The sequence below is a fragment of the Callorhinus ursinus genome, unplaced genomic scaffold, assembly GCF_003265705.2.
Source record: "Callorhinus ursinus isolate GAN/ISIS: 27379988/994484 unplaced genomic scaffold, GSC_fseal_2.0 scaffold31, whole genome shotgun sequence".
NCBI lineage: Eukaryota > Metazoa > Chordata > Mammalia > Carnivora > Otariidae > Callorhinus > Callorhinus ursinus.
In genome coordinates, this window is record NW_027397093.1 from 15,032,034 (window position 1) to 15,057,293 (window position 25,260).

At 54.9% G+C, this 25,260-nt stretch overlaps 1 protein-coding gene across 1 annotated transcript in view; it reads right to left on the reverse strand.

Moving 5' to 3' along the window:
* Positions 1-243: 243 nt before the first annotated feature.
* The window catches only part of COL13A1 (collagen type XIII alpha 1 chain), a 73,863-nt gene continuing 48,846 nt past the window's right edge, over positions 244-25,260 (reverse strand). Inside the window, exons 25-36 of the mRNA XM_073878895.1 lie at positions 25,093-25,191; positions 23,731-23,775; positions 21,423-21,464; positions 20,501-20,527; positions 19,500-19,580; positions 16,171-16,206; positions 13,373-13,426; positions 12,190-12,243; positions 11,213-11,248; positions 6,035-6,121; positions 2,160-2,198; positions 244-689 (exon numbers count right to left, since the gene is read on the reverse strand). Coding sequence (XP_073734996.1) covers positions 687-689; positions 2,160-2,198; positions 6,035-6,121; positions 11,213-11,248; positions 12,190-12,243; positions 13,373-13,426; positions 16,171-16,206; positions 19,500-19,580; positions 20,501-20,527; positions 21,423-21,464; positions 23,731-23,775; positions 25,093-25,191 — 603 coding nt within the window. The 3' untranslated portion in view covers positions 244-686. The remainder of the gene's footprint in view (positions 690-2,159; positions 2,199-6,034; positions 6,122-11,212; positions 11,249-12,189; positions 12,244-13,372; positions 13,427-16,170; positions 16,207-19,499; positions 19,581-20,500; positions 20,528-21,422; positions 21,465-23,730; positions 23,776-25,092; positions 25,192-25,260) is intronic.

Consider the following 25,260-nt stretch of genomic DNA (forward strand, 5'->3'; position numbering starts at 1 on the left):
GAACCCTGGGGATTTCAGCAGACCTGAACTTGACCTTGAAACGCTCAAATGGCACCACAAGGAACTTGGGATATGTTACATACAAGAGACTTTGCTTAAGCGACCCCTCTGTCCCTCTCACTGTTGGACCTCACTTTTCCATACGCTACCCTATACTTCCGAGGACCCCTCCTTCTGGGACTTCCTGCTTTCGCAAGAGTGAATGTATTTAATTTAATGATTGATCAGGATCATGAGTTGCCAGGTTTCATTTTTTTTTAATAATGAAAATCCATAAGAGTTTAAAATATTCTTAGACACACCTAGTGGGCAAACACCACTGACCTCCACGTCCCCGTGAATTCACACATAAGCTAGCGAGCACCTTGGTGCTGGCTGGCCCCCTTTGGCACCAGAACACAATAATTTATTAAGCTTCAATACTTAATAAGTGTGCACAAATATCATGCAAACATATGCCCATACTCACAAACAAAAAGTGTATTAGAGTTGTAGACTTATACAAAACATCTTGTAAACAAAGGGAAAGAGGTTGGCATTCTCTGTACAAAATATGCAGGTTTTTCTTTTTTTTTAATAATCTGTAAGATGCATCATACTTCTGGCATTTTCAAAAAGTGAAAACTGTATAAAAATAAATATTCTATGTACAAACACACACACAGGCCAATCCCAGGTTAGAGGTATCACTGCAAAACAAAAACACACACAACAAAGTAGAGTTAGTGTCGGTGGGTTTGTGGGTGTCTCCTTCCCTTGTGGGAAAGGAGTGTGCTCTTTGGAGGGCTGGGGTGGTGGGCAGCTTTGGATAGGGGCACCACCGCCCCCTGGGTGGAAGGCCCTGGTGCTGTCTGCACCCTGAAGACAGAGCATCGCTTTCACCGTCCTGTCACCCCCTTGGTGGACACTAGAGGGCATCTGCTCTCCATGTGGCCTTTGGAGGCCCAGCTGTGGATGAATCACTCCATCTTCTGGACTGCATTTATGGCGTGAACCAACAGAGATGAGGCTCTTGGGCTGCTTCCCCAAGACACTGTAGCTCTTGATAGTGACTCTTCTTCCCCTGCTAAGCTCAACCACTCGCATCTCCTGGTCAGGGATGCTTTGGGTACCTGGGCGTGTAGGGACCCCGCCTTGGGCCTGGTGTCTTGGTGGTTTCACTACTTTTAACCGAATCCTGTGAACTAATGAGATTCTGGGCATTTAGCACAAAGGAGCTATCGTCTGATTGTAAGTGTGCATCTGCTGTCACTGAGACAGGGCTAGATTAGCTAAGCACCAACTCGTGGACATGCTGGGGTCTCCAGCCCCTTTATGAGGACAAACCAACACCTGGAGACCACGGGGTGAGGGCTGTGAGACATCTCAGCAGGAGCAAAGTGGAGAGGGGCTGTGGAGGAAGGGTGAGCAGCACGTTAGGGCTTCTGGATTAGCAAACTGATGCCCTTGTCAAGGTGAGGAGCCCTGTGCTTTGGGGGCCCTGGCTGGGTGGGGTGATTTTGTGCAGGGGCACAGCACTGTGGTGTCAGACAGTTTTAAGGATGGCAATGCCAAGGGCGAACAAATGAAAACTCACTGCTGGTAGGAATCCTGGGACCCCGGGAGGGGCTGGGCTGCAGGACTCGTGTGTGCAAACATGGAGCTCTGGCAGTTTAAGTTCAAGGGGAAGGGTAGAGCGGTGACCCGGCCAGTCTCTAGGAGGAGGTAAGGAAGTGATGGGAGTGTATAGTTTAAGCAACTCAGATTTCCTACATCTGGATAAATGTCATCATGTGGCTTAATGGCTTAAATGACCTTGTCTGAACACTGTGAGAATAGCTACTGATAACTAATTTTAAAACGTGGTCTAGTAGTCCTTGGAGGAAAGGTGCTGTGGAAATTAACCACACAAAGCATAAGATGTCAGCTGTGTGGCTACATGGAAATTCGAGACGCTGGGGTGTGTGGATGCCTTAAAAAGCATTTTAAAAAGTTCTCTAAGTGCATGCAGTGTGTGGGATGTTTAATGGGCACCCTGCCTTCGGGAGCATTCCTTCCTTGACCCACGTCATTTGCAGAGAGGCCCAGGATGGAAACTGCACGTGCTTAATCACACTTGAGAAGGGGGCCGCAAGTACACCTGTGCCCTCAAGGCACCGCAAACCACTGGGCAGCCTTACCTTGTTCCAGCAACCCTGGACTGGTAAGCCGTCTTCACCCTATAGTGAGGAAGGAAGGCAGACGGCTCAGACTCCGAGACAGCCCCCCAAGCAGGTGGGACGGGAGACAAGGGGCACAGACACTGCGGCAGCTGATCAGGATGCAGCCCACCTCTTGTCTATTTCTCTTCTCTGCTGCAGGGCAGAGCCTCGGAAGGGGCTGGGAAGCCAGCCAGGCGGACTTCCCATTGACTAGGGTCCCATGTAGTTGTAGTGCGAGGCCAAGAGGGGCTGCCCTAGCCTGTCGGGTCAGCCCTAGCCTGTTAAGGACAGCCCTAAGCCCTGCGGGTCTCTGCTCTGGCTGGACTGAGGGCTAGGGTGCTCATGGGTAAGTCACTCAGCGCTTGGCGGCCTGTCTCTTCCTCCGTAAAACCTGGGGAGGCACGGCTATGTGAGATGGTCGCTACGGTGCCCCCAGCTCTACTATCTCAGTTGCTTCTCTTCCTCAGTGGTAAGAGGAAGACGTCTAGGCAGGTCCATGGGGTAAGCATTGAGAAGGACGGGCCACAACGGGGCAAGCCGCCTCACAGCGATCACCACGTGGCCCTGAGGTGCCTTCCGCAAGGCAACGCAGGCCTCTGGCACAGCCCTGGCCATCACTGGGAATTTGGGGAGGGGGGTGAAGTGGAGGATGGGATGCTGTGCGCCGTTTGTCTTCTTTGCTGGCGGCCCCCCCGCGGAGCACCTGAGTCTTCTTGGGGCCCGATGTCCCGGCTTCTCTGGCATACCCTTTGGGGAATCTGGAACTTTTGTGAGACAAAGTGGGGAGGGTGGGGCTGAGCTGGGGCACAGATCTGGCTCTCGGTCCGTGTCTACTAGAACTGCAGCCCAGATTCTAGAATTCACAGTCCAGGGCACAGCAAGGATGGACACAGGGTTTCAGGGGGACCGGAGCAAGTGGTCAGCCCAGAGGCAGTCGAAGGGGAGCCCTCTGTGCCCCAGACCAATCCCAGCACCACGACAGGTGCCTAAACCGCTCACCTGGCGTTCAGCAGGCAGCCGGCCCGACACGGAGGGCCGAAGAAGTCTAGTTACCTTGTGCTAAGATAGCTGCCCCTGCCCCCACATCCACAACAACACAGCGCAGGAGACGGGGAGAAGAGCAACGGCAAGAAACACGGTTTGCATTAAGGACCAAATAAAGATGACCTTCGTTGTCCCCTCTGGGTCAGGGAGGGTCTGCAGGGGGAGGTGGGACATTCCAGGGCCTCATGAAGACCTTCTGCCCCCTTCCCCAGCCTGCCACGGTGCAACACTCCACATGACTCTGGAAGGGAGAGGAGCCTCCGCGGGCCACAGTGGCATTCCCATTGGCACATGAAGGGGGGGGGGGGGGGGGTGCGGAGGAGAGCGAGGCAGGCAGAGGGAGCGTGGGAGAGAGGTGGCTGAAGCTGCAGCGGGCGGGACTCAAGGCGCTCAGACCGTGGGAGGCATGTGGCAGAGGGGAGACCTGGCTGGCGATTAGCGGAGGTCTCTGTAGGGGCCAGGGAGTCCTCCCATGGTTGCATGCTCGGGTTCATGGGGCCGGGCGGTGGGGAAGTGGGGGCGGAGAGCAGGGGTGTCAGTGGTGGGGAAACAGGAAGGAAGCTACTCTGTGCTCTTTTGTTGCGTGCAATGGTCCTAAAAAGTCTCTACACGGGGCTCTGTGGTCACCTCTCAGGGTCACAGAGCATATTTTCTTATAACTTTTTCCCTTCTCTTCAAAGATAATTCCCGTGGGACCCTGGGGCGGGATTTGGGACCCGGAGCCCTCATCTGACTATTGCTTGTATAAAAATAGCTCCATGAACTCCAGAACTCCTGGGGACATTTAGGAGAGAAGGAACCTTTTAAACCAAGTGCCTTGGCATGAGGGGCCATCTTCTATTCCCCTTAAAGGGAGGCGAAAAGATAGCTGTGGGGGCGAGAGTGTCCCTGCCCCGAGGGGGCTGGCGGCTGGGGCCCAGCTCGAGCCGCACTGTGGCCACTCCGCCGGGACATGCTTGGAGAGTATTCCTAAGTGCCTCCAGTCTCCTGTCTTCCCTTCCTCAGTAACATTCCCAACCATTCCATTCTCTTCCAGACTTGCTGGTGGTGAACCATCTAAAGATGGAAGGAAGGGAAGCCAAGGGAGGATCTTCTAGGGTCTTCCAGGGTTTGAGCAAAAGGGACGAGCCCTTTAGTCTCTAAAATCCTGCTCTTGGACTGTCCCCTGGTGCTGGTGGTATCACTGGGGCAGCGACCCCAGACCCAACCTGGAAGAATGGGCAGGGTGGCCCCCTCCTCTACCTCCGTTCTAGAACTTCCCAGTCTCCCCGTGTTTATGAGCATGCCCATCGGTCCCCTGCCACCTCACGAGATGGTTGAGTGGGAAGGGCTGTGGGACTGTCTCAGGCATCTCATTCAAGTGTTTTGCCAGGTGCTCAGCAGATGCTTTTGCCGAACCAACTGCCGTGTGTGAAGGAAGAGGAGTCAGGGTTGCTACGAGCCTGCCCAGAGAATCCACTTCCCTAGCTTTCTTCCTGGGGGTAGGATGGCTAGAAGCAGCTGTGAAAGGAGAATCATATGCAGCCAAAGCTGGCTTAGGGGGCGGGCGGGACGGCTCACATGAAGGGGATGTGCTTTTGAAGCAGCTGTGGGAAGAAGCCAAGAAAACATCCTGGCAAACTTTGCATGCTTGAGGGGGCATGGCGGGGGCCCCTGAGGACCGGCCAGGGCAGGGTGACCCTTAGCGTCTACAGAGAGAAGGGGCGGGAGGCATGTAGCGGGGGGCGGTGTGTGGCCAGAGAGGCATGCAGGCGAGAACCACACACGTGGGGAAGCCCGAATCGGCCATGCAGGCAGGGGAGGGTGATGCCATACCAATGGGCATGGGGCATCCAGTCCGTCCAGCCCTGGTAACCCCGGCTCCCCTTTCTCTCCTTTAAAACCTCGGTGTCCCTGTTCACAAAACCAACCACGATGATTATTTAGGTCAAGGCTGGCCAGCTCCGACTGTGGAGTGGAGAGGCCCAAGTCCCACCCCAGCCAGGATGCAGGACCCTCGAGGCAGCTACAAGTAGGGCCCCAATCCCAGCGGATTCCCACTTCCCAGATTCAACTTTTGTGCTCTCTCTGGCTTCCACGAGAGCTGAGCTTTGGAACATGAACAGCCAGCCCCCTCTCCTTTTAAAGACTCACTTGGAATAAACATGGATGAACTTCAAATTTAGCGTATCATAATTTTCGGAACCTTCAAACGGATTGTGAGGGCACTTGAGAAGCCCAGCTAATGTGCTACAAATCCTTCCTTATAAGCTTGTTTGGGGGCTCCTGGAGGGGCTCTGTCTACTGATTTTGGTCTACGGCTTCACAAGCTTTAGTTGCATGGCTAGTGGCCATGGGGAGGCTGTATATTAAAAGCCCCCTTTCTGGCCTTGGTCTACCCCGTCTGGGGCCTGGTGTCCTGCATCCCGACGGAGGATTCCAACAGCTTGAACTGCTGGCCACAGAGGTGGCCACGAAACGAAGAAGGCAAATGTGTGGCTCGCAAATGCTACGCTGGCTTCCAGAGCTATCCTGGAGCGGAGGGCCGAGGCCTGCTCCAAGATCCCTTTCCTCGGGGACCGGGTTCTTGTTTCCACACATCAATTGTTCTGCATCTTCAGAGGAAAGGGATTCAGCCAGAATGACTTGCAGCTGTGGTTTGAGGGCACCACCACCAGCAGGCAGAATTTTCCTGGCCAAGTGACAGGATAGATTTGACAGCATCAGTGTAAGTATTCGCTCACCATCTTAGCTTATTTGCCTTCTTGGTTTCCAACTTGCAAACCTCAAGGAAAAAACCAGAACAATGCAAGTGATAAATGAAGACATACCAACGGGCAGGGGGCATCTAATCCAGGCGCTCCTTGGTCTCCCTTATCCCCTTTGGACCCTCTAGAGCCTTTCTTCCCCCTCTCCCCCTGTAAATAATGGTTTAGTCCAAGAGAAAAAAATAACATCAAAACTTTAGGATCATTCATGTGTTAAGGTTAGAAACAGAAAAAGAAAAAAAAATAAGGAGGGAAAATAACATGGCTTAAATAGGATATTCTTCCCAATAGGATTTGAGGTCAGCACCCATCCCCACCCCTCTATAAGCTGGGAACCTTGGCTAAAGCCAGTGGGCAGGGCGGCAGGGGAGGAAATCGAGGCCTGCGGGCTGGGAGCCACTAGGGCTCAGAGCTGGAGGTGGAGGGAAATGTAGGAGGAAGCTACTTGGGGCCAGTTTTGCTAATTCTGAGCCCAGAGTAGGCCTGGGATGAACAGGGCGACCTACTTCCTTCTCCTGGAGGGTCCATTTTTGAAAGACTTTGACCTGACAACTTTGGTCCCAATTGGTTTTCATTCCTTTGAAATTCTATTAGGAGGCAGGATGATTTTATTTAGAGCCCTGGGGTGTGTGTGTGCGCGCGTATGCGTGTGTGTGTGTGTGAATGTGTGCACATACTGTGTGCACGTATGTTTGTATGAATGTGTGTGTGCTTGGGAATGTGTATACACGTGTGTGCTTATATGAGTGTGTGCTTGTGCATGTGTACAAGCTCACACATGTACGTGTGTGTCCAGAGCTCCTGGGTGGCCCCTGGCTCTCTGATAGGTCCTCCCACTGTATGTGGGTCTCTGGTCTCTGGTCTGAATCAGAGGCAGCTAATTTGTACACAGACAAGTTGGTTCAAGGAACTCATTTGTTTCTGAAAAACTTCAGTAAGCTTCATCTTTCTAAATCGAACCCCCTTCTGTATGTGTCGGGGTCACTCTCCATTTCAAAAAAGGCTACGGGGACTTCTTTGCAGTGAATTTGAGTTTGGATTTTCCTATGTTGGGTCTCCTTACAAAGGGGCCAAGTGTGCCCGTGGGGAGTCTTCTTGGGGACAGTTCTCCTCTGCTGCAGAAGGCTGACACTCCCATGCGGGGGGGCTTCCAGAATGCTCCTCGAGGTGGACAAGGCCTTGAAGGCAGGCAGCACAGGGATCAGAAGAAAGGCTTGGAGCCAGAGCGGGTCCCGCCTATGACCGGCAGTGTGTCTTTGGCAAGTTACTCAACTTCTCTGAGCCTCATTTTTCTTCACCTGTACCATGTGGATAATAGCACCTGCCTCAAAACTTTGTTGTGATGTCTTTGTGCACATTTAATGGTGCCATTTAATGGTGGCAGAGAGTCCGTGCTCGGTAATGATAGCTGCTTCACCGTGATTACTGTGGTGACAATGACTTCCCGCGAGCCTGTCCTGGAGCCCAGCCGGCTGCCGCGGTTTGGCCCGGCACGTCTACCGTGTTCCCATAGTAGAAGGTTGCACGGCTCGGGGGGGGGGGGGGGGGGGGGCCAAGGGCAAGAATGTTTCTTATGTTTCTCTGAATCTTTGGAAATGCCTCAAATTTCTTGGTTCCAGAGGTTCCCTATAATCGCCAGTGGATTGTTCTGAGTTTTCTAAAGTGCAGACGCTGCCTTGGAAAATGATGTGTTCAGGAGGAACACACGTGTATAAGCGTATTAGGTGCCATCCCATTGGCTCTGAGCTACGCCCGCTGATGAGCATGCGACGGCGTGAATAGTCCCCGAGCAGTGGACCAGCAAAACTGCTAGCTGTTTGACGGGAAGCCCCAGGGTAAACTTTCTCAGCAAAGTGGTCCCTCTTTCTCCTCGGGTCAGGCCAGTGTAAAAGTGAACGCAGTCGCCTACGTCCAGGGGCTGGACAAAGCTCCCGAGGAGTTGGTGGGGGTGGGGTTCCAGGTCCCGAATGATTTGCCTTCGGGCAACAGAGGGTCGGCAGCGGTGGCCCTGACTTTCAGGGTGTGTGGCTTGCACTATGGGGAGGCAGGTCCTAAGGGCCCAAGAAATGGCTTTAAAGCGGGTGTTCTTCGAAGGTATTAGAGTACTAGCTTTACCTACAACCGCCCTGCCTCCCACCCCCAAGGAGTGACAAGAAAGTGGCCTTGGTAAAGAGGGGATAGTAGGCGGGGAAAGGGCAAATAAAAGGTTTCTTTAAAAAATACAGATAAGGAACTTGATTTCAGAGGAACTGAGTTGAAGCTGGGAGAGTGGAGGGGAAAGATGAGGGGGATGGGGTCTGGCGATGGGGCGAGCGCGTCTGCGCCAAGTACCGAAGGAGAGAAGGAAGGAAGAGTCTGGCTTAGACCAAAAGAGATAAGGGAGGGCGGAGAGATAAGGAGGCCAGGCGGACCTGGCAGAGCAGGCCTCTCGCGCACACCCCAGCATGCGCGCACACCCCAGCCGGGGCATCTTGGAGAGTGACAGCAACCGCCCTGCATGCACGCAGACTTTCCAGTTGGCTGGCTTGCAGGCAGCTCCACCCCTGCACCCAATTTTCCTGATGCCAAATGCCAAATTCATGCCACCCTTTATCTCCCCGCCCTTTTAAGTTAGCTCCACGTGGGACTTGAACTCACGACCCTGAGATGGAGACCGAGCTGAGATCAAGAGTCGGACACCTAACCGACTGAGCCACCCAGGCGCCCCTGGGGCACCCTTTATCTTGTGACGAACCTTTTCATCCTAAACGTGGCTCCTGGGCCAAATTCTCGGGGCTGTTAGAGGCCGGGAAGGGTGTCCCTTGTGACAAGGACAGGGCATTCTTTCCACGGCCATGTGTGCTCCCTTAGAAAACGGCCTGTTTTGGGCTCTGGGCCTTGAGTGCTACCACAAGGACCTTCTTCATTTCAGGAACGGGAGAGAGGCTCCAAGACTGTTTGCCTGGGTGGGACACAGAAGCGTAGTTTTAAGACGGGGTCCCCGTTCATGGTAAGACGGAGCAATGGGCTTGCGGCGCGCCCACTTGGGCCTCTCTAACGGGCCCAGGCATGACGTGCAGCGAAGTTCGAGAGCGGCCTGAGGCAGCCACCTTCTCATGCCTGGTGGGGCCGGGGCTCGGAACACCTGCAGCTTCGCCTTCACGAGCAACGGTGAGGCTTCTAACTAGAATGTCATCGAAGCCCCTCTGGTCTTTTCCTTTGACCAAAGCGTCACTGTTCTGAGCTTCCAGGCCTCAGGAAAAAGAACTGGCCATGGCAAAGTGCCGACTCTGCGTAGAACTTCCTTTGTTTTGAAGGCTTTCTTACGAAGCCCTCACATCTCCCCACAAGAGGTCTGCTAGGGCCAGTGGTATTAAGAGGTCTGTTTGAAGAGGTGAGGCGCAGGGGGCACTCTTCCAGGACATTCTGGCGTCCTGAGAGTCAGATCTCTCGAATGGAGGACACAAGCTGTTCCTTGATCCGCAAACCTGCTCTTTGGAACTAGTCAGTTGTTCTTTAGAGGTTACCGGAAAGCGAGTTCGTGCAACCTGTTTTCTGGACTTGACCTTTACTAAGTGACCTATTGCTAACTGACAGGTGGGGCAGGGGAAGGTTTGTAGGGCCTCAGGGAGGAGAAGTGGAGGAGAAATATTCTCCCGCTGATTCCTGGGGCCTCACTGGCTCATTCAACAACCCCAGAGCCTTGCCTCAGCACCGCCTGCCACCCGCCACCCGCTGCCCCTCCACCTGTGACACGGGCATCGGCCTGCCCCACCTCCACCTCCAGGGGAACGTGATCATCACTGCTTGTGCAGCCTTAGAATGGCTCACTGCCGCAAGCCAACTGAAAAAGTCGTAAGAAATAGTTAAAATATTAATTGAATATGCTAAAGACAACCAGAACACTTTAGAAATAAGTTAGAAAGGAGATTAGTATGCCAGCTAAGAGGTGGAATGATCAATTTTTTTTTTCTTTTTCCTTTGTGGCCTCAGTTCTTTGATGACACAGGAAGGAAGGTGGGCTTTCCCGCCTGCCTGACCAGCCAGCACATTTCCGGAAGTAGGTCTGATAATTCCAGTGGTTTCTAGACTTGGTCTTCCATGGACAGTTTGGTAGGCCTCACTCTGCCTGCTTCCTCTTCTTTATAGAATATATGGAGCAAATTGAGTTACTTTCGACAAGCTGCCAGGAAGGAGAACTTAAGGCTAGAGAAGAGTTCAATAAGTATCTTAAATGGAAGAGACAGGAATTGGTGCAGGATATAAGCATACAGATTCTGGCACTTTCTATCCATGAACACGGTTATCAGTGTTCAAAGATCAGCTGGAGGACCTGGGATCTGGGAGCCACCTGTTCTGCCTCTAAAGCTCTGTGGGAGCTTGGTATATTTTGTCGTGGTCCTGGCCTGTCTCTCTCTCTGTTCTTCCACTCGTTCTCTCCTCCCTGAGACCCTTGGACAACGTGACCCACTAGAAGATGCGCTGGGGCCTCTACGTGCTGTGGGTCACACTCTGGGGACCACTGTGATGAAGCAGCAGGTGAGACCTTCTGTGAACGGACCCACAACTCATCTCTGCGTCTGAGGCGGTTAAATGGTCCCCGCTGGGCCCAGACGTGGCCTGTGTCAGATACGTGGCATGTGTCGCATCCTACCACATGGCTGTGGGGCCTGTGGACGTTCAACAGCTCTGTGTTGGTGATGATGGTAGAAACCAAAGGGACAGCAAAGGACCTCGGAAGATGCGATTCATTTCATGGTCCTGCGGGCTCTTTCCAAGAGAAATAATGGCTGTGATCATTTTTTAAAGTGTTGGCTGCTTACAACAGAAGTGCGCTTGTGCTTGGAGCCGGAATTTTTTTGTCTCTCACCAGTGGCCTGGGATGCCTGGCGAAACGAAATCTCAGAAGGCTATGACTAGGCAATGGTGGGTCTAAAAATACCATTGAGGGGTCCATTGGCAGGGCGCTGCAGAGAGTGGGCACATGGCTCCCGTGGCTGGACGGCAATGTTAATCTGGTGACCACTGTGGGATTCAGTCTTCCATTGCCAGGTGGGAAAAAACCATGCTTCCATTTCAGCATTAGGCCCCAGGCTGCCTGCACGCTAGAGTAAGCTCTTTACTACAAAGCCTTTTAATTTCAGATGATTTACCAGGAAGAACTGTATTTGCCAGTGTTGGGTCAGGAATCCCCAATTGATCATTCCACCACATCATGAAGACATTAGTAACCACAGCCAAAGTGCAAGGGCTCAGACTCACCCGGTTTCCTTTGTCTCCGGGTGGTCCATGTAAACCCTGCAATAAATCAAAGAAATGAAGACACGTTCATGAGAAAGGACAGGAGGGCCGTCCAGGCCTTCCTTCCAGGCTCAGAAAGGTCTGATGCCTAATTCATCAGAGACAGGCTTAATTATCCCAGTTTTACAGAAAGGGACAAAGGGACTTGCCCTCTAGACACATAATGAGGTATGGACGAAGCCAAGAATAAAGTTCCGGTTTTCTCTCTCGGCAGCCGAGGCCCTGGCCTGCGGCCCTGTCCCTCGCCTGTCCCTCCTGCTGACGGGCGGCAGGTGCTGAGGACATGGTCTGTGCACGGAGCACTCTCCCGGCAGAAGAGGTGTATGCATGGCTCTCCCGCCAGGCTCTTGCCAGAAAAGTGACCCCAAAGCTGCTCTTTTCAATTATAGGCTGTCCTCCACGACTTCAGCTAGGGAAGCAGCACCAGGCAAAGACTGGCTGGGGTTGGCTGGAGCAAACTTGCTTGGGCAGCCACGCATGGAGCTGATGAACAGATGTACAACCTTCAAGTGGGTGGAAACAGTGGTCCTGGCTCTCTTAGGCCATCCACTTTTACAACAACACAGCAGGAAAACTGGGGGAGGCAGTCCTGTCATGAAACACCTCCTTCTTGCATTATAATGATCTGGCTTTGCTTCTGTCCTTCCTCGACGGCCATGCACATTCATCTGTGAGACCCCCCCTGCATCCCATCAGATGGTCCACGTGGCTGAGGACCTGGTACCCCAACAGGGCCCATGTGTCCCCAGGTTTGCCTCAAGCAGTGCCCAGCCGGGAAGTTCCACGACCACGGGGCTGTTGGCAGCTTCCTCTGTCATGGAAATCAGCATTCTCACTCGGCTCTGGATGTTTGCTCCAGGCTCTGGGTAGTCTGCCCCGGCAGGGCTGCTACGGGGGTAGGGCTGGGGGAGAGAAAGCTCCAGTCGCGTGACACTTACAGGAAGGCCAGCTGCTCCTGTTGGTCCCGTCACCCCCAGGTCGCCTTTGCTGCCCTGAAACAGGAGAAAGAAACCCATGAGCCCCCCCCTGATGTGGGAACCACCTTCCGCCCACTGTTTTCTGTTTCTGTAGGAAACTCCGGGAACCTCTCCGGTCCCCTTCAAAGAGCCCTCTATGAAGCAAGGGCTCAGCGGAGGGTGTGACCCGTGTGGACTCCACCGCGGGGCGGGGGGGGGCCTTGGAGGCCTCCCCGCCCCTCTCCAGCGGAGCCCATCCCCCAAGGCCCTCCGGAAAGACTGGACAGTGCCCTGAAGCTATTAGGTGGCCTCAAGCAGAAGCGGGGGGGGGGGGGGACAAGGAGCAGGAAATGAGCATGGACAGAGAAGAGGGGGGGAGAGAGGAAAAGAGCTTTGCTTTCTTCTTTGAGGCCACAACTGTCACCCCTGAAAGCAGCCATCCTGGTCCCCAAAGTGGCTGTGATCTCGGGGAGGGACATCTATGCCCCTCTTCAGAAGCTCCCCACCCTCTGCACCCTCAGCCATGTGGTCAGTGAGCGAAGGGGACGGAGCCTCCCCTGTGGCAGAAGGTCCACAGATGCCCCGCACAGGGTCTAGCGCCCCCGCAGCCCTCTGGTGATCTCCCGCCCCAAATGTGCGGAACCTGGGGCCTGGCCGGGAAGAGCGGACCCGGATGGGATGGGCGGCCCTCCTCCTCCCCTGAGCCAAGGCCCCCAGCAGCACGGCACACGCACCCACTCCACGGGAGACAGTGACTGTGGGAGCTGGCCTAACGCCCCCCGGCCTCCTGACTTCTTGATGTTGCCCGGGATTTTCTTACACTACCTGGCACTCCGTTCCATGCTGTCTCCCTAAATCATCACAAGGCTTAGGTGTGTCTGCTCCCTGGGGAGCAGCACCTGGGGCCCGGCCAGACGGAGCCTGTGACCGATGCCAGGTGACCGGGAGCTGGGCACAGGAAGCTGTCCGTCTGTCCACTCATAGCGATAAAGTGAGCAACCCAGTTCGGCCGGCTCCCCCACAGGCTTTTGTGAGGGTCACCGGGCGAGGTCACGGATGAGGTGCTTGCTGGGCTGGGGGGACGGGTTGGGACTGAGGACCTGCGGCTGGGCAGGGGCGCCGGACCCCTCCTGGTGTGCAGGCTCTCTGGAGTCTGAGCACTCACCCTCTCGCCCTTTGGTCCCGCTGGGCCTGGGACTCCGATTGGTCCTGGAGTACCCTGGGGGAGGGGGGCGAAAGAAAGCAGAGGTGAGAGGGGCCTGATGTCGGTGGGGAGCCCCGGGAGGCCCGCCCGGCACTGGAGATGAGCAAGGTCCAAAGGCCCATTTTCAGGGTTGGCGAGGGCCAGGCTCGTTCAGGGCAGTCATCGGACTGGGGCGTCTTCCTGTTTGGGGTGGGGGCCTCAGGCAGAGAGGCCTCCCCCTGCCTCAGAGCCAGATTGGAGGAGGGAAACCCTTTTGCTTCCCTACCAAGCTTGCCAAGGCTGAAAACAGTAGGAGAACTGCTGCTTCATTTGCTCCCTGAAGCGCTTGGGGGGGAGGGGGGAGGCCATCGGGGTGGGGGCAGGGGCCGGCACCTGTTTGCTGTTGCAGCTCCACATGCAGGGGTGGGGGGCTCATGCCACAGAGACCGATGCAGACGCACACACACAGAGGCAGGTGCGGGGGTGGGTCATTCAGCTACTGCTCACCCCACCCGCCCCACCGTGGGCCACCCTGGCCTTCAGCCTCTGTCCCCGTGCCCCGGCCCTGTGGGGCAGGCCAGACTGGAGAGTGATGGGTGCGCTTCCGGTGTCTGCAGGCACCGGCCTGGCAGCGAGGGGGGTCCCACCCGCTCTGGACTCAGGGCTCCGGGGGAGTCGGGGCAGCTGGAACCTTCGGCTTAGAGGCAGGGCGGGGTTAGCTATGGCACACTTAAGCACCTTCCCCAGGTCCCCGATGTCCACCCCGACTAGAAGGAGGTCTATAGTTCAGGTCTATATTGCGCTGCCTCCGTGTTTAGGCTTCCTGCTCAGACGAGGCCCTGAGGATGTGGGGCTGGCAAGTGGGCAGTTCCCGGCGCTGCTCCGGGCTCGAGCAAGTGGGGAAACACCGACTTACGTTACAAGAAAAAAAAAAAAAGAGCCATAAGACATCCTCCGTGCCCCCTCTGCAGCTATGAGGGAAGACTATGGGGTGTCAGAAATGAGAGCGGCCTGATCAGGGGTCTTGGCTGAGGACAGCACTGCAGGGTCACTGGCCGGCTTCAAGTCCAGCCTCGAAGGCCTATCAACGCTGAGATATTGGAGAAGCTTCTTGGCTCTCTGAGGGTCCGTTCCCCCCCCCCCCCCCGTAAAAGGGGGATGATGACACGAGTGTTTGCTTTTGAGGCCGCTGCCCGGTTGAAATGGATGAACGCACGTCACGCATTTGGCACCGGTAAATGTTAGTATTGGCAGGGCAGGTTATTCCTCCCATAACACTTTTCCTTTAAGGTTGTGATGTTGATTTAATGAGATAAATACAACCTGAGGTCCAAAGGGGACAGAATCTATGACTTTGCCCGGCTCCCCTCTGTCCGGCAAGAATGGAGGACAGTTTTGGATTCTCGGATTCCAGCCACAGATCATCCCCCAGCCCTGACCGGCCACCTGGGGAAGGCACGCCAGGTGCGAGGAGGGGGCAAAGGGGCGGACTCGGGGGCTGGGGTAGGGAGCACAGCCCAGAAAAGAGGTCTAGTCTCTGAATGGGAGAGTCTACAGTGTGGCCTCCACAAACGCGTGGTGGGGAGGGGCTCTGGAAAGGATGTGGCCTCGGGCGAGGCCCGTCGCCTCCTCTGCTTTCTGAGGGCACATGCCATAGGATGAGGCTCTAGTGGGGCTGCGCTTGGCCCTCCCCCTCTCAAAGCTCTAGGCTCCCGTGGGCGCCAGCTGTGGATCCCCTCCGCCTCCAGGCCTGTCCTCCCCTCCATAAATGAAACCCTCCAAATTCATCTTCCCCCCGAGTGTCATCCCAGCCAGCTCATTAGAACCTTGTCTTCCAGGCCTCAAAACTGTCCCACAAGGGCCAAGCCGGGACTCCCTGGCTGGTAGGGGCTGAGCACACACAGCTCTGGTTATGGCTCGTGGGCGGGGAAGTCCAGCCGCAGGCCCTGGACGGTCAGTGATCCCTAGACCCTGGGAAGGTGCCAGGCTTCAGTGGGAACGCCGCTCCCCTAAAGACCTCACGGGGCGCTCTGGGAGGGGCCTGGAAGGTGGACAGGAGAGGAGAGACTCTTCCTGATGCTTCAGTGGTTTGTCACCGGAAGAAGGGCCAGGTGCTTTCTAGTCATGAGTAGGTGATGCCTGTTTTCTGGAATCAGAAAGAATGGAGAAAGAGGGGACCCAAGTGTTCCTCCTTTGCTCTGCATAAACCCCGTGCTGAGTTGCGGGGCGGCCAAGGCACCACAGGAAGCAGGGTCACGGGCCCGCAGATCCCTGAGCTGGGACTGTCCCATATGATCCTAGATGCTACACCCGGCCTCACCCCAGTACATACCAGAGGGGGCTGCACAGGACTAGGAAGCCCTTGTGGGCAGACAGGAGATGGACAGAGCTCACAGCACGAAGACAACACAGCATGACGGGCACATACAGACACTGTTGTGCTTGGTGGGCACGAGTCGTGGTCCCCGCCCCTGGGGCTGGGCTCCCAGGCCTCACTCAGCCCTCCACCCCATGTCCAGCGGTCAGGAGACCCAGATCTGAGGACCCTGGATCCATACGATGGCCAGGGGAACGCAGAGGAAGTCCACCCATCTTTGGTCAAGAGGCCTGAAGAAGCATTTCTGAACTGGGCACAGGTGGTACATTTCTGGTGTTGGTGATGGGAGAAGGCAGAACTCACTGGGAAAACGAGGCCACAGCGGGACAGGGACAGATGAGAGGGGTCACAGGCCGGGGGTGGGGTGGGGCGGGCTGAGGGGTAACGGAGAAGTGACACTCACCGGTGGCCCAGGCCTGCCGTCCAAACCTGAAGCTCCCTGGATGAAGGGAACATGTTTGACCGAAAGAAGGGGAGGGGAGGAACAGGGAGGAGAAAAAGGGACCGGGGGAGGGAAGAGGTGAGTGAAGCAGTGACTCCGGACAGACACAAATGCTGGTCATCAAACAAAACGGGAGAAATAAGCTTGGGAGGACAGGGGATGGTATTCACACGGAAACCAACAAAAACGGACACCGAGGGGCAGTGTGGCCGGCTGCCGAGCAGAGGCCGGTAGGGAGCAGTGCAGACGGCCCTTCTCATCCTGTGCCCCCTGCCCCCCTCTCTCCTGGTCGCGCCTCCCAGAAATCCCTCTGCCAAGGGGTTGCAGCGCTCTGGGGAAAGGGGTGCCGAAAGAGAATTCATGGAAAGGTGTCTGGAACCAGAGGGAGGGCATCCTTCCCAGGACGGGTCTCCCTACAGAGGGACAAGCCTATGTGAAGGGTGGGTTGTCTTCCCAGCCTTTTTTTTGCACGGCTGCGGAGACGGCCAGGCTGGGGAACCCTGAAGAAATCAGTACTGAGTTATAGCACCTGGCTTGGGAACGTGGCTAGAAGCTGGCCTGCGCTGGGGGTGGCAGAGGGGAAGGCCCTCGGATGTTGGTCCTCCCGATGCCTGACCTTTCTCTGGCACTGCGTGGTTTGCAAAGCTCAGCACAAACGCAATCCGTTCCTGTTCTCCCAGACAGGGGCCCTTTTAGAGAAAGAGGCTTTGGGGGCAGCTGACTGGGACAGAGGTCTAAGGCCACCTATGCCCTGGAGTAAACTGGCCGGCGGGTGGGATGCTAAGACCCACTTGCTATGTAGCATCCGGTGATATATGAGGTGCAAGCAGGTGCTCTGCCTCCAAAGCTGGGCTGGGAAGCTGCCCCCAGGACACACCTAGGAGACCCAGAGGGAAATCTGTCTAATGATCGCAATGTGACAAACCAGAGAGAAGGCAGTGGGGACACTCTAGCCCAGTAAGGACTGAGTTCTTAAAAACGGCTACCAGCTGAGCCTCAGAAATGAGCCTAGGCTTCAGGATTTTAAAGGTGGGGGAATGCCCCCAGGCAAGGGAGGACAGGGAAAAAGGTATTGGGTAGTAGGAGCCTCCAGGGTCTCCCTTCTCAGATTTAGGATCACACACTTAGGGGATGATCCTAACTCATGGCCTAGAGAGCTGAGGTTCTCCACCCCACGGCATCATCAGCATTTCCTGAGGGGAGAGGGGGAGCATAAAATAATAGAGATGCTTGGGCCCTCCCCCACCTCAATTCAACCAGAGTCTCCAAGAGTGAGCCCAGGGTAATGACTTGTTTGAAAAGCTCCAGGCAACTCCAGTGTGCAGCCAGCACTGAGAATCACTTCCGTAGGGCCAACAGGAAGAATTCCATAGGATGTTCTGGAAAAACAGGCTGCTACTCTATGGCATAAACTATGGAGGTGAAGCTGAAAATCCGAACTTCAACTAAATATCCACAAACTTTGTCTACGCAGTATCAATACCGACTTATCTTGAGACATCTGGAGCAGGGGGCACGGACTGGTAGTTTTCAGGCCATGTGCAGGCCACTGACATATTTGGCATGGTCTGCGGAGTTGCAAGTAATTTTGATTTAATGTTAGAAAATGGGGAGATTTCACATAAAATGCCAGATGTCCAGCTTCCTTGGAAAAATGAGACCATCTGGAAGTACTGGGCCCTCATTCCCCCGTGACGACAGTTAGCTGAACGGAGGAGGGACTGCTCTCCTTAAGACGGGATGCGTGGCCTCCAGCGTGCCCCAGTCCCCACCACTCCCTCTTGCCTCTCTGAAGTCCCCGTTGGTTGCCATTTGTGGAGATGCTGTGTTGTTTTCTTAAGCTAGCAAAAGTATTTCTCTGTACCCATGTCTCTACTGAAAGTTGACAACTTAAAGACAGGACCGGGCACTTTTGTCTTTCCTCTGGCACTTTCTTTGTTTATACAACCTGTTTGGTCTCTGCACCATTTGCATTTCGACCCCGGACTAAATTCTCCAGTATTCACTAGGGCCTTGGGGCTCTGAAGGTGGACAAGGGGAGATTTGTGGTTGAGTGGGGGCAGGAAGGCTCTTTTCTTGTGAGGAGTACTTAAACATTCTGGACACAGCTCAAGACATGGGAAGATGCCTGTTAAAGTCATCAGTTCCCTATAGTCTGTCAGGCACATCAGCTCCTTACATGTCCTACATCTGATGCACTAATGAGGGAGTGATCATACCTTTTGCTCTTGCTGTTTCGTTGCTGTGATTATATTAACCAGACCTTCAAGCTCTGCCAAGCTGGGGTAATTGGGCTTCTCTTTGTTCTCCTGCTCTTTATGGCTTCCCAGGGTGGGAACTGGCGTCGCGCCCAGGACAGAGGAAGCCCCAGTGGCTGGAAAGAGCCCCTTTGCAAGGCGATGGCCTCAGCAAAGGAGCGGCCTCTGGCATGGCCTAACCACTGACTTCATATGTGACCTCAAGTGACTCTCTCTTCTCTGGGCCCATCAGTAAAATGAGTAGATGGATCCGTGACGTCCATTCCGGCTTTCGAAAACCAAGCCACAAAGAGTGCCAGCCCCACTGGGGGATGAGGGAGGAGGAAGCCCAGGGCTCCAGGGTGGGTGGTAGAGGGCATGCACCTGGACAGAGGGGAGGCATTGATGGGGCCAGGAGCCCACTGGGGCTTGGGGCCAAAGATTCACCCAGGCCAGGCCCCCACATCTGGAAATGTAGATGCCTCCCGGGCAGCACCTCGCCCCAACCTGGGGTCTGATCTCAGGACAGGCTGAGATGAGAGATCTGAGTGGCCTTAGCCTGCTGGGACCAGAGAATCTGCCTTTGTACAAGCTTTTCTGCTGTAGCGGGTGCTGAAGGTAGGGAAATAGGAGGGAGCTGGAGAACATTTCACCGTCTTGTTGCTCCCAGGTCCTCCAAGCTTGGCTCCCATCAAGGGCAGATTTTTATTGCCTCCGAATCAGGCACATGTAGGGCCTGAGGCTGTTCTTCAGGCCACTTGAGGCTCTCCAGCTGGGGGCTCCTTGGGTGGGGGGCCCTGTCTTATTTAGTTCTGCCTTCTCTCCGACACCCAGGTCGGGACCTGGCCCAGAGGAAGCCCCCGGGAAGGGAGTTAGAGTCTACAGTCTTGCCCAGGCAGGAAAGCAAAACCACACGGAGTGTTCTGGAATGCTCAGAACTTTCGAACCCCCAGTTTTGCAGCAGCCTTCTCCCGGGGTCCGGCACGCCACCCCAGCCTCCTCAGGACCACCCAGCTAGGCTCCTCACAGGCTTGCTGGCTCTGAGATACTTACGGGTAATCCCAGCGGCCCTCGATCTCCTTTCTCTCCCTGGACACCCGTCTCTCCCTTTGCTCCATCTAGTCCTGCTTCCCCCTGAAGGAAAGGGAAGGGGGAGATCACACAAGGGTATGTCTCAGACAACTCGTTCTTGCATCCTGGGGTCCTGGAGACGGGGTGGGTTGGGGAGACGGGGGCAGGTAGAGGATGGAGGGAGGAGGGGACAGGGGTGGCTGGCCCACGGACGGAGGCTCAAGGAATCCTTGAATTCCTAGCCTGGTTCTACCTCCGTTAGACTCCTCGGTATCCCTGCGGTAATTGTGAGGTCCCCAAAGGAAAAGGGGATGGGTGGAGCAGAGACAGACCCACAGGGCAGTTCCAGATCAGGCTTGGGCAGAAGTGACCGTTTGCAGAGCAGAAGACTGGGGCCCTGCAGAGATTGGCTGGCAGGTGCCTAGAACGCCAGCATGGGAGCTCTGAGGCTCCCCAACTAATTGGGACGAAAAATTGCCCAACAGTCTCCTGAGGAATACTGCGGGGGGGGGGGGCACGGGACAATATGCCATCAGTCCCAAGGGCCTCTTATCCAGTTGAAATGCTTTTGAAGGGGGAGATTGGGAGACCCCCCCACCCCGGCCAGAGACCAGTGGGCTTGGACCCAGGGAGGGGGCCCACACTACACCCCTCCCTGTCTCCACCTCTACTTCAGGGTGAGTGAAAGGTCTGGGGCAGGTTACTTGGAAAAGGATTTCATCCTTTGCTAAGACTCCAACCCATTACTCATAGGGTGGATTAATGGATGGGAAAATTCTAAATCGGAAGCCCGCCCAGTGTCAATGATGGATGTTAAAAGGACTTCATTCTCTCCCGGTTGTAGCCACTGGCCAGTGTCAACACGATTCCATTCAGGGAAGGGACCGGCTGGGCCACCCGTCTCCAAAGGACTTTCCTTCTTTTCGGCCCCCTCTGACACCGCCCCTTCCCACCCCAGCACCCGTCACGTGACCTCTTCTTACCTTTGGTCCAGGAACACCTTGGAGCCCCTGTGTTTGGAATCAAAACGAGGCCCATCAGAAATGCATTTCTAGGTAAGTCAAAAACACCTTGTCTGCAAGTTGGACCACAAAAGAGCAAGGGCCTGGGGTCCCTGCTCAGGGGAAGTGGAGGGGGTGCTAAGGGGGTTTGTGCTTGGGGCTCCCTGGGGTGGAGTCTGAGCCAGGCCTCCCCAGCCAGGGACTGACTGTGTCTCTCTGTGACCTCCCCCCCCCCCCCACAGCTGACCTAGAGCCTCATGAAGGGAAGATGCAGAAGGAACACAGCAAAGGTTGATTAGATTTATGGATGCGAAGTGCTTGGAGCAGTGTCGGGCACGTAAGAAGTCTCGGTAAATGCTGGCTGCCATCGTTCTTACTACTACTTCTGCCAATGACAATGGGTGACGCAGGGCCGTGGGGCCTGGGAACACCGCAGAGGAAGGACCAGCCTCTATTGGTTTAGGATGCTTAGGGGCCCTATAAAAGCCCCATCTTTTCACCTGTCACCGGGAAAGGCCAATCCAGTGGGGCTGGTTTTACATCACTTTCCATCTTAATCCAGATGTTTTTGCTGCTGGTTAGCCAGAAGGAGGAAGGGGGAGAGCAGGTGTCTGATAGCAAAGGGCAGAGCTTAGTGGCAGAGGGACTCCTGTGGGGTGGTGGGACCAGGCCCCGCGGCTGCCATGCCAGTCAACTGTTTCCAGGACAGCCGGCACGGCACAGTCTCCTTGGGTGTCATTGACATGGTGCCGGTTTAACATGGGAGGGCAAAGGAGTAGGGAGGGGCTCGTGGATGAGAAAATCCCACCCTGGGAGGAAGAGGTGACAGCAACTGCCGGGGGGGAGGGGATGGTAGGGACCCAATCACAGTGGGCTGAAATGCTGACAAGCCCTCCCCACTTACCGGAGGTCCGGGGGGCCCCTCTGGCCCTGGAGGCCCAGGAACCTAGAATCCAAAGGGAGATGGTTAGCCCACCCCCTGTTACACTCCAAGTGGCCTCCCCTTCTGACATGGCCCACAGTCCAGCTGGGGACGGCAAAGCCAGAGGAGGACAGAGCTGCCCAGCCTGTGGTCTCCCCAAAGAAGGCTGAGAACAGGGCAGAAACTCATGTTGAAAAAAAAACAAAAACAAAAACACATTGCCGGGAAATGCTGTCAAAACGTCTAGCCTTCCAGATTTTCTTGGGGAAAAAAAAAAGAAAGAAAGAGAAAAGAAAAATCTGGCAGCAGTAGGCCCTTGTTCGTGCATGGCCATAATTGCCTGGAACTGAATAAAAGCTTTCCCCTCCAGGTGGGGCATGAAATCTTCAGGTTACCCCAGTCCCCACCACTCCCTGTTGTCTGTGACCTGGAACTTTGCATTCATTTGTTGTGTGCCTGGCATTTGAACTTGAGACCTTTGGCTTACAGGAGCAGAGACTGGTTATATGGAATGGGGGGAGGCTGAGCAGCTTTTGAAAACATCCCTCAAGTCCCCTCGGGCTTGTAACAGAGACTGCTGGTCTCTGCTTCCCTTTAATTAAAGGCAGGAGGGAGGCAGGAGGGAGGCCTGCCTGCTTCTTTCTGAGCTGGTCACCCCATCTCAACTTTGGGGCTCTTCTTGCCTTCCCAGGGTTCGAATCCCACAGCGTGTGGCCAGAGTGGTGACCCCTCTGTCAGGCCACCAAAGAGGAGACCCTGAACTTGGGCAGACCGGGTTCCTCTCATGTGTCTCGGATCCATGGACTTCTCAGCTCAATCTCTGGAAACTCCAGATTCTTTTCTTAAAAAGTTCACTGCTTTCTTTCTCTATTATAAATAAGTGATTCGTGCATCCTGATTGTGGCGGTAGCTACAAAGACCTATGAACGTATTAAATAAAATTCACAGACCTATACACACTCCCCCCCAAAAGTCAATTTTACTGTACGATAATCTTGAAAATAAAAAAAATGTAAAGTAATAACAGACCCATTAAAATATTTTGTAAATTAAAGGGAATTGAAAGAATGGAAAGAATAAGTATGTGAGTACTCCTAATACTCTGCTTTACTTCCTTCCACTCTTTTTTTGATGCATAAAATGTACATGAATATATGTCCATGCTTAATGATGATTTTTTTATATATAATTTGATTCTCTGCTGTTTTGCATTTAACCCAAAACCTGTTTTTTTATTTTTTTTTTTTTTTTTGCATGTTCCCCACAAGCCTCCTTTCCATGTCTCGACTGAGCGGCACGAAATGAGTTACTCCCCGGCTAGGGCCTGGAGCAGGGCTTGGCACAAGGAACGCTCCCAAACATGGGGACTATTATACCATTAATGTTATTACCATAAGTTATTGAATCATTTCCTTCTTGTTAGAAATGTAGCTTGTTTCCAATTTTTACTTCCTTCTGGAAGGAACATTTCTGTGTGTGTAGTGCTTTTCCTGAATCTTGGAGCATTTTATCAGGAGGCCATCGGTCTCTAACTCAGAAACATACCATCTCATCAAGTTCGCTTCCCTGACTGTGGACGGGCCCTGGTGACACTGAAGGTGACAGGGGTCCAGGGACCTCTCTGGGGGCTGCGAAGCCTTGATGGTCCCTCCCCTGGCTCTGTGTGGCACAGGTCCTCCCACCAAGCATCCTCTCCCTCACGTGCTGCTGAACTCTGTTGCTTTCTGGGCTCTTTCCCTGATATGCCCCAAATATGCCTGATTCTCATCTTATGAGAACCTGGCTTCCACCCCAGGACTTCTCTCTCCCCACTGTTCTCTCCTCTTCCCTTCACCGCCACACCTCTCAGAGTAGAATGCGTCTCTCTGGAAAGTTTACTTCTTGAGCTCCTAGGCAAACTCCTACACAGTCTTCAAGATCCTGCTCAAAGGACCCATCTTCTAGGATGCTCATCCAACTCCTCGAGCGGCTCACCATTCTAGCGTTTGCTGCTGGGGACCGTTCACTGCACAGAGGAGGTTCTGTTTCTTTTCCTACCTCCAGACTCTAGCACCGGGAAGGAAACCTGGCGGGTGCTCTGTGAACACCAGTGGGGGGATCGTGCCCTGGGGCTCCGAGGCTGGGCTACTGTGCTCAGTGAATGTTGAGCTTCTTGCTCGCTCCCCATGTCAGGCAGCTTTGCCTTTCCTTCTAGAGCATGGAAATGCTGCGCGTCCTGGAAGGACTGTGGGCTGAGGAGGTCCCTGTCAAATACCCCCCATGACACAGAAGGCCAAGCCGCACAACCTACCTCCACTCCTGGCTCCCCCTTCTCCCCGGGCTCTCCTTTCTCTCCCTGTGGGCACAAAACACCATATGCTATGGGTGCCGGCACTCGGGGGGGCCGGGCACAGGGACACCCTCACATCTGTGACAAACCACACTGGGACTAGACAAGGCCAAGGTATTGTCAAGGACCACCTCGGAGGCTGAGGGGACAGTCAGCCTGCAGTATGAAGATTGGGCAGGGGGCCCAAGATTACAGTCTTTGGGGATCTGAGGTCCCAGTACGTGGGAGGAGAGGCTGATATCGTGTGTGGACCCTGCGGTGACCTGTGACCTGTTTCTAACCAATAGAATATGGCTTATGGCCGAGGTGATGGGATGTCACTCCTGTGATTATGTTACAGGCTCATGTTACACATGCCTACGTTCAGGTTATCACACACACACACACACACACGCACGCACACATGCACACACACACACACACACAAACAGCCCTGTGTTGGCTGCAGGCACTCAGAGAGACTCCGGCTGGCCTTGGCTTTGAACAAGCAAGCTGCTCTAATGTGAACTGCCTGCTGTGGGCAAGAGCCTGTGGCCAGGAACCATGGGCAGCCCCTAGGAGCTAAGGCACTGACTTCGCCGACAGCAGCGAGCCTGGAAGAGGATGAGCATGTAGACCAGCGGCTTGACCACAGCCTCGTGAGCCACCCCCCCAGGCAGAGGACCCGGTGGAGGCGAGCCTGGACTCCTGACCCACAGACACAGATCAAAGTGTGCGTTGTTTTCAGCCGCTGAATGTGTGATTCATTACACGGCTACAGAAATGACTCTGGCTCTAGGTACAGGGAGAGGGCCAGGGGTGGGAGGTTGATGAGGAAGCTTCCGCACCACATCCAGGAGCAGTCCCTCCAGCCCTGGAGCTGCTCCGCGGTGGAGGGGACACGTCAGGAGGCCGGGGGCTGCCTGCCTGTCCCAGCTGAGTCGGGCAGCCCTGGGGAGTGGCTCCCGAGGGACGCCTGCACCGAGTCACAGGTGGGACTGTTTGACCTCTGAGGTTTTTTATACTTCTAAGAGGAGAATTCTAAGACTCTAGCACTTTCGAGCCAGGCTAGTGCCTGAAGGCAGAGGCCACCACACTGTGACCTGAGAAGTGGGAACTAGTGTTCACACTCCAGTGGTCCTCACGGAGTAGCTGTTCATCAGGAGGACCCGCCGGCCCCCTCCTCCCCCCGGAAAAGGCCAAGCAGGCAGAGGGTTAGTGCAGCCTCGTTGCAGGGCCAGGCATCCGCTAGGCTGGTGACCACTGTGAGGGGGCACCCTCGCTCCCATGCCCTCATCCACAGTGGCCTGCTGACAACCTCGATACCCCACCCTCTCGCCTTACTGTAAATCCCGGGAGCCCGATAGGGCCAGGCAATCCTGTTGCTCCGGGTCTCCCTTGGCCACCTGGTTCTCCTTTCTCCCCAGTTGGGCCGTCTAGACCCTACAGATCGACAAAGATCTCTGTTAGTCAAGAGCGAGGGCATCGGTTGAGCATCTGTGACCAACTGTG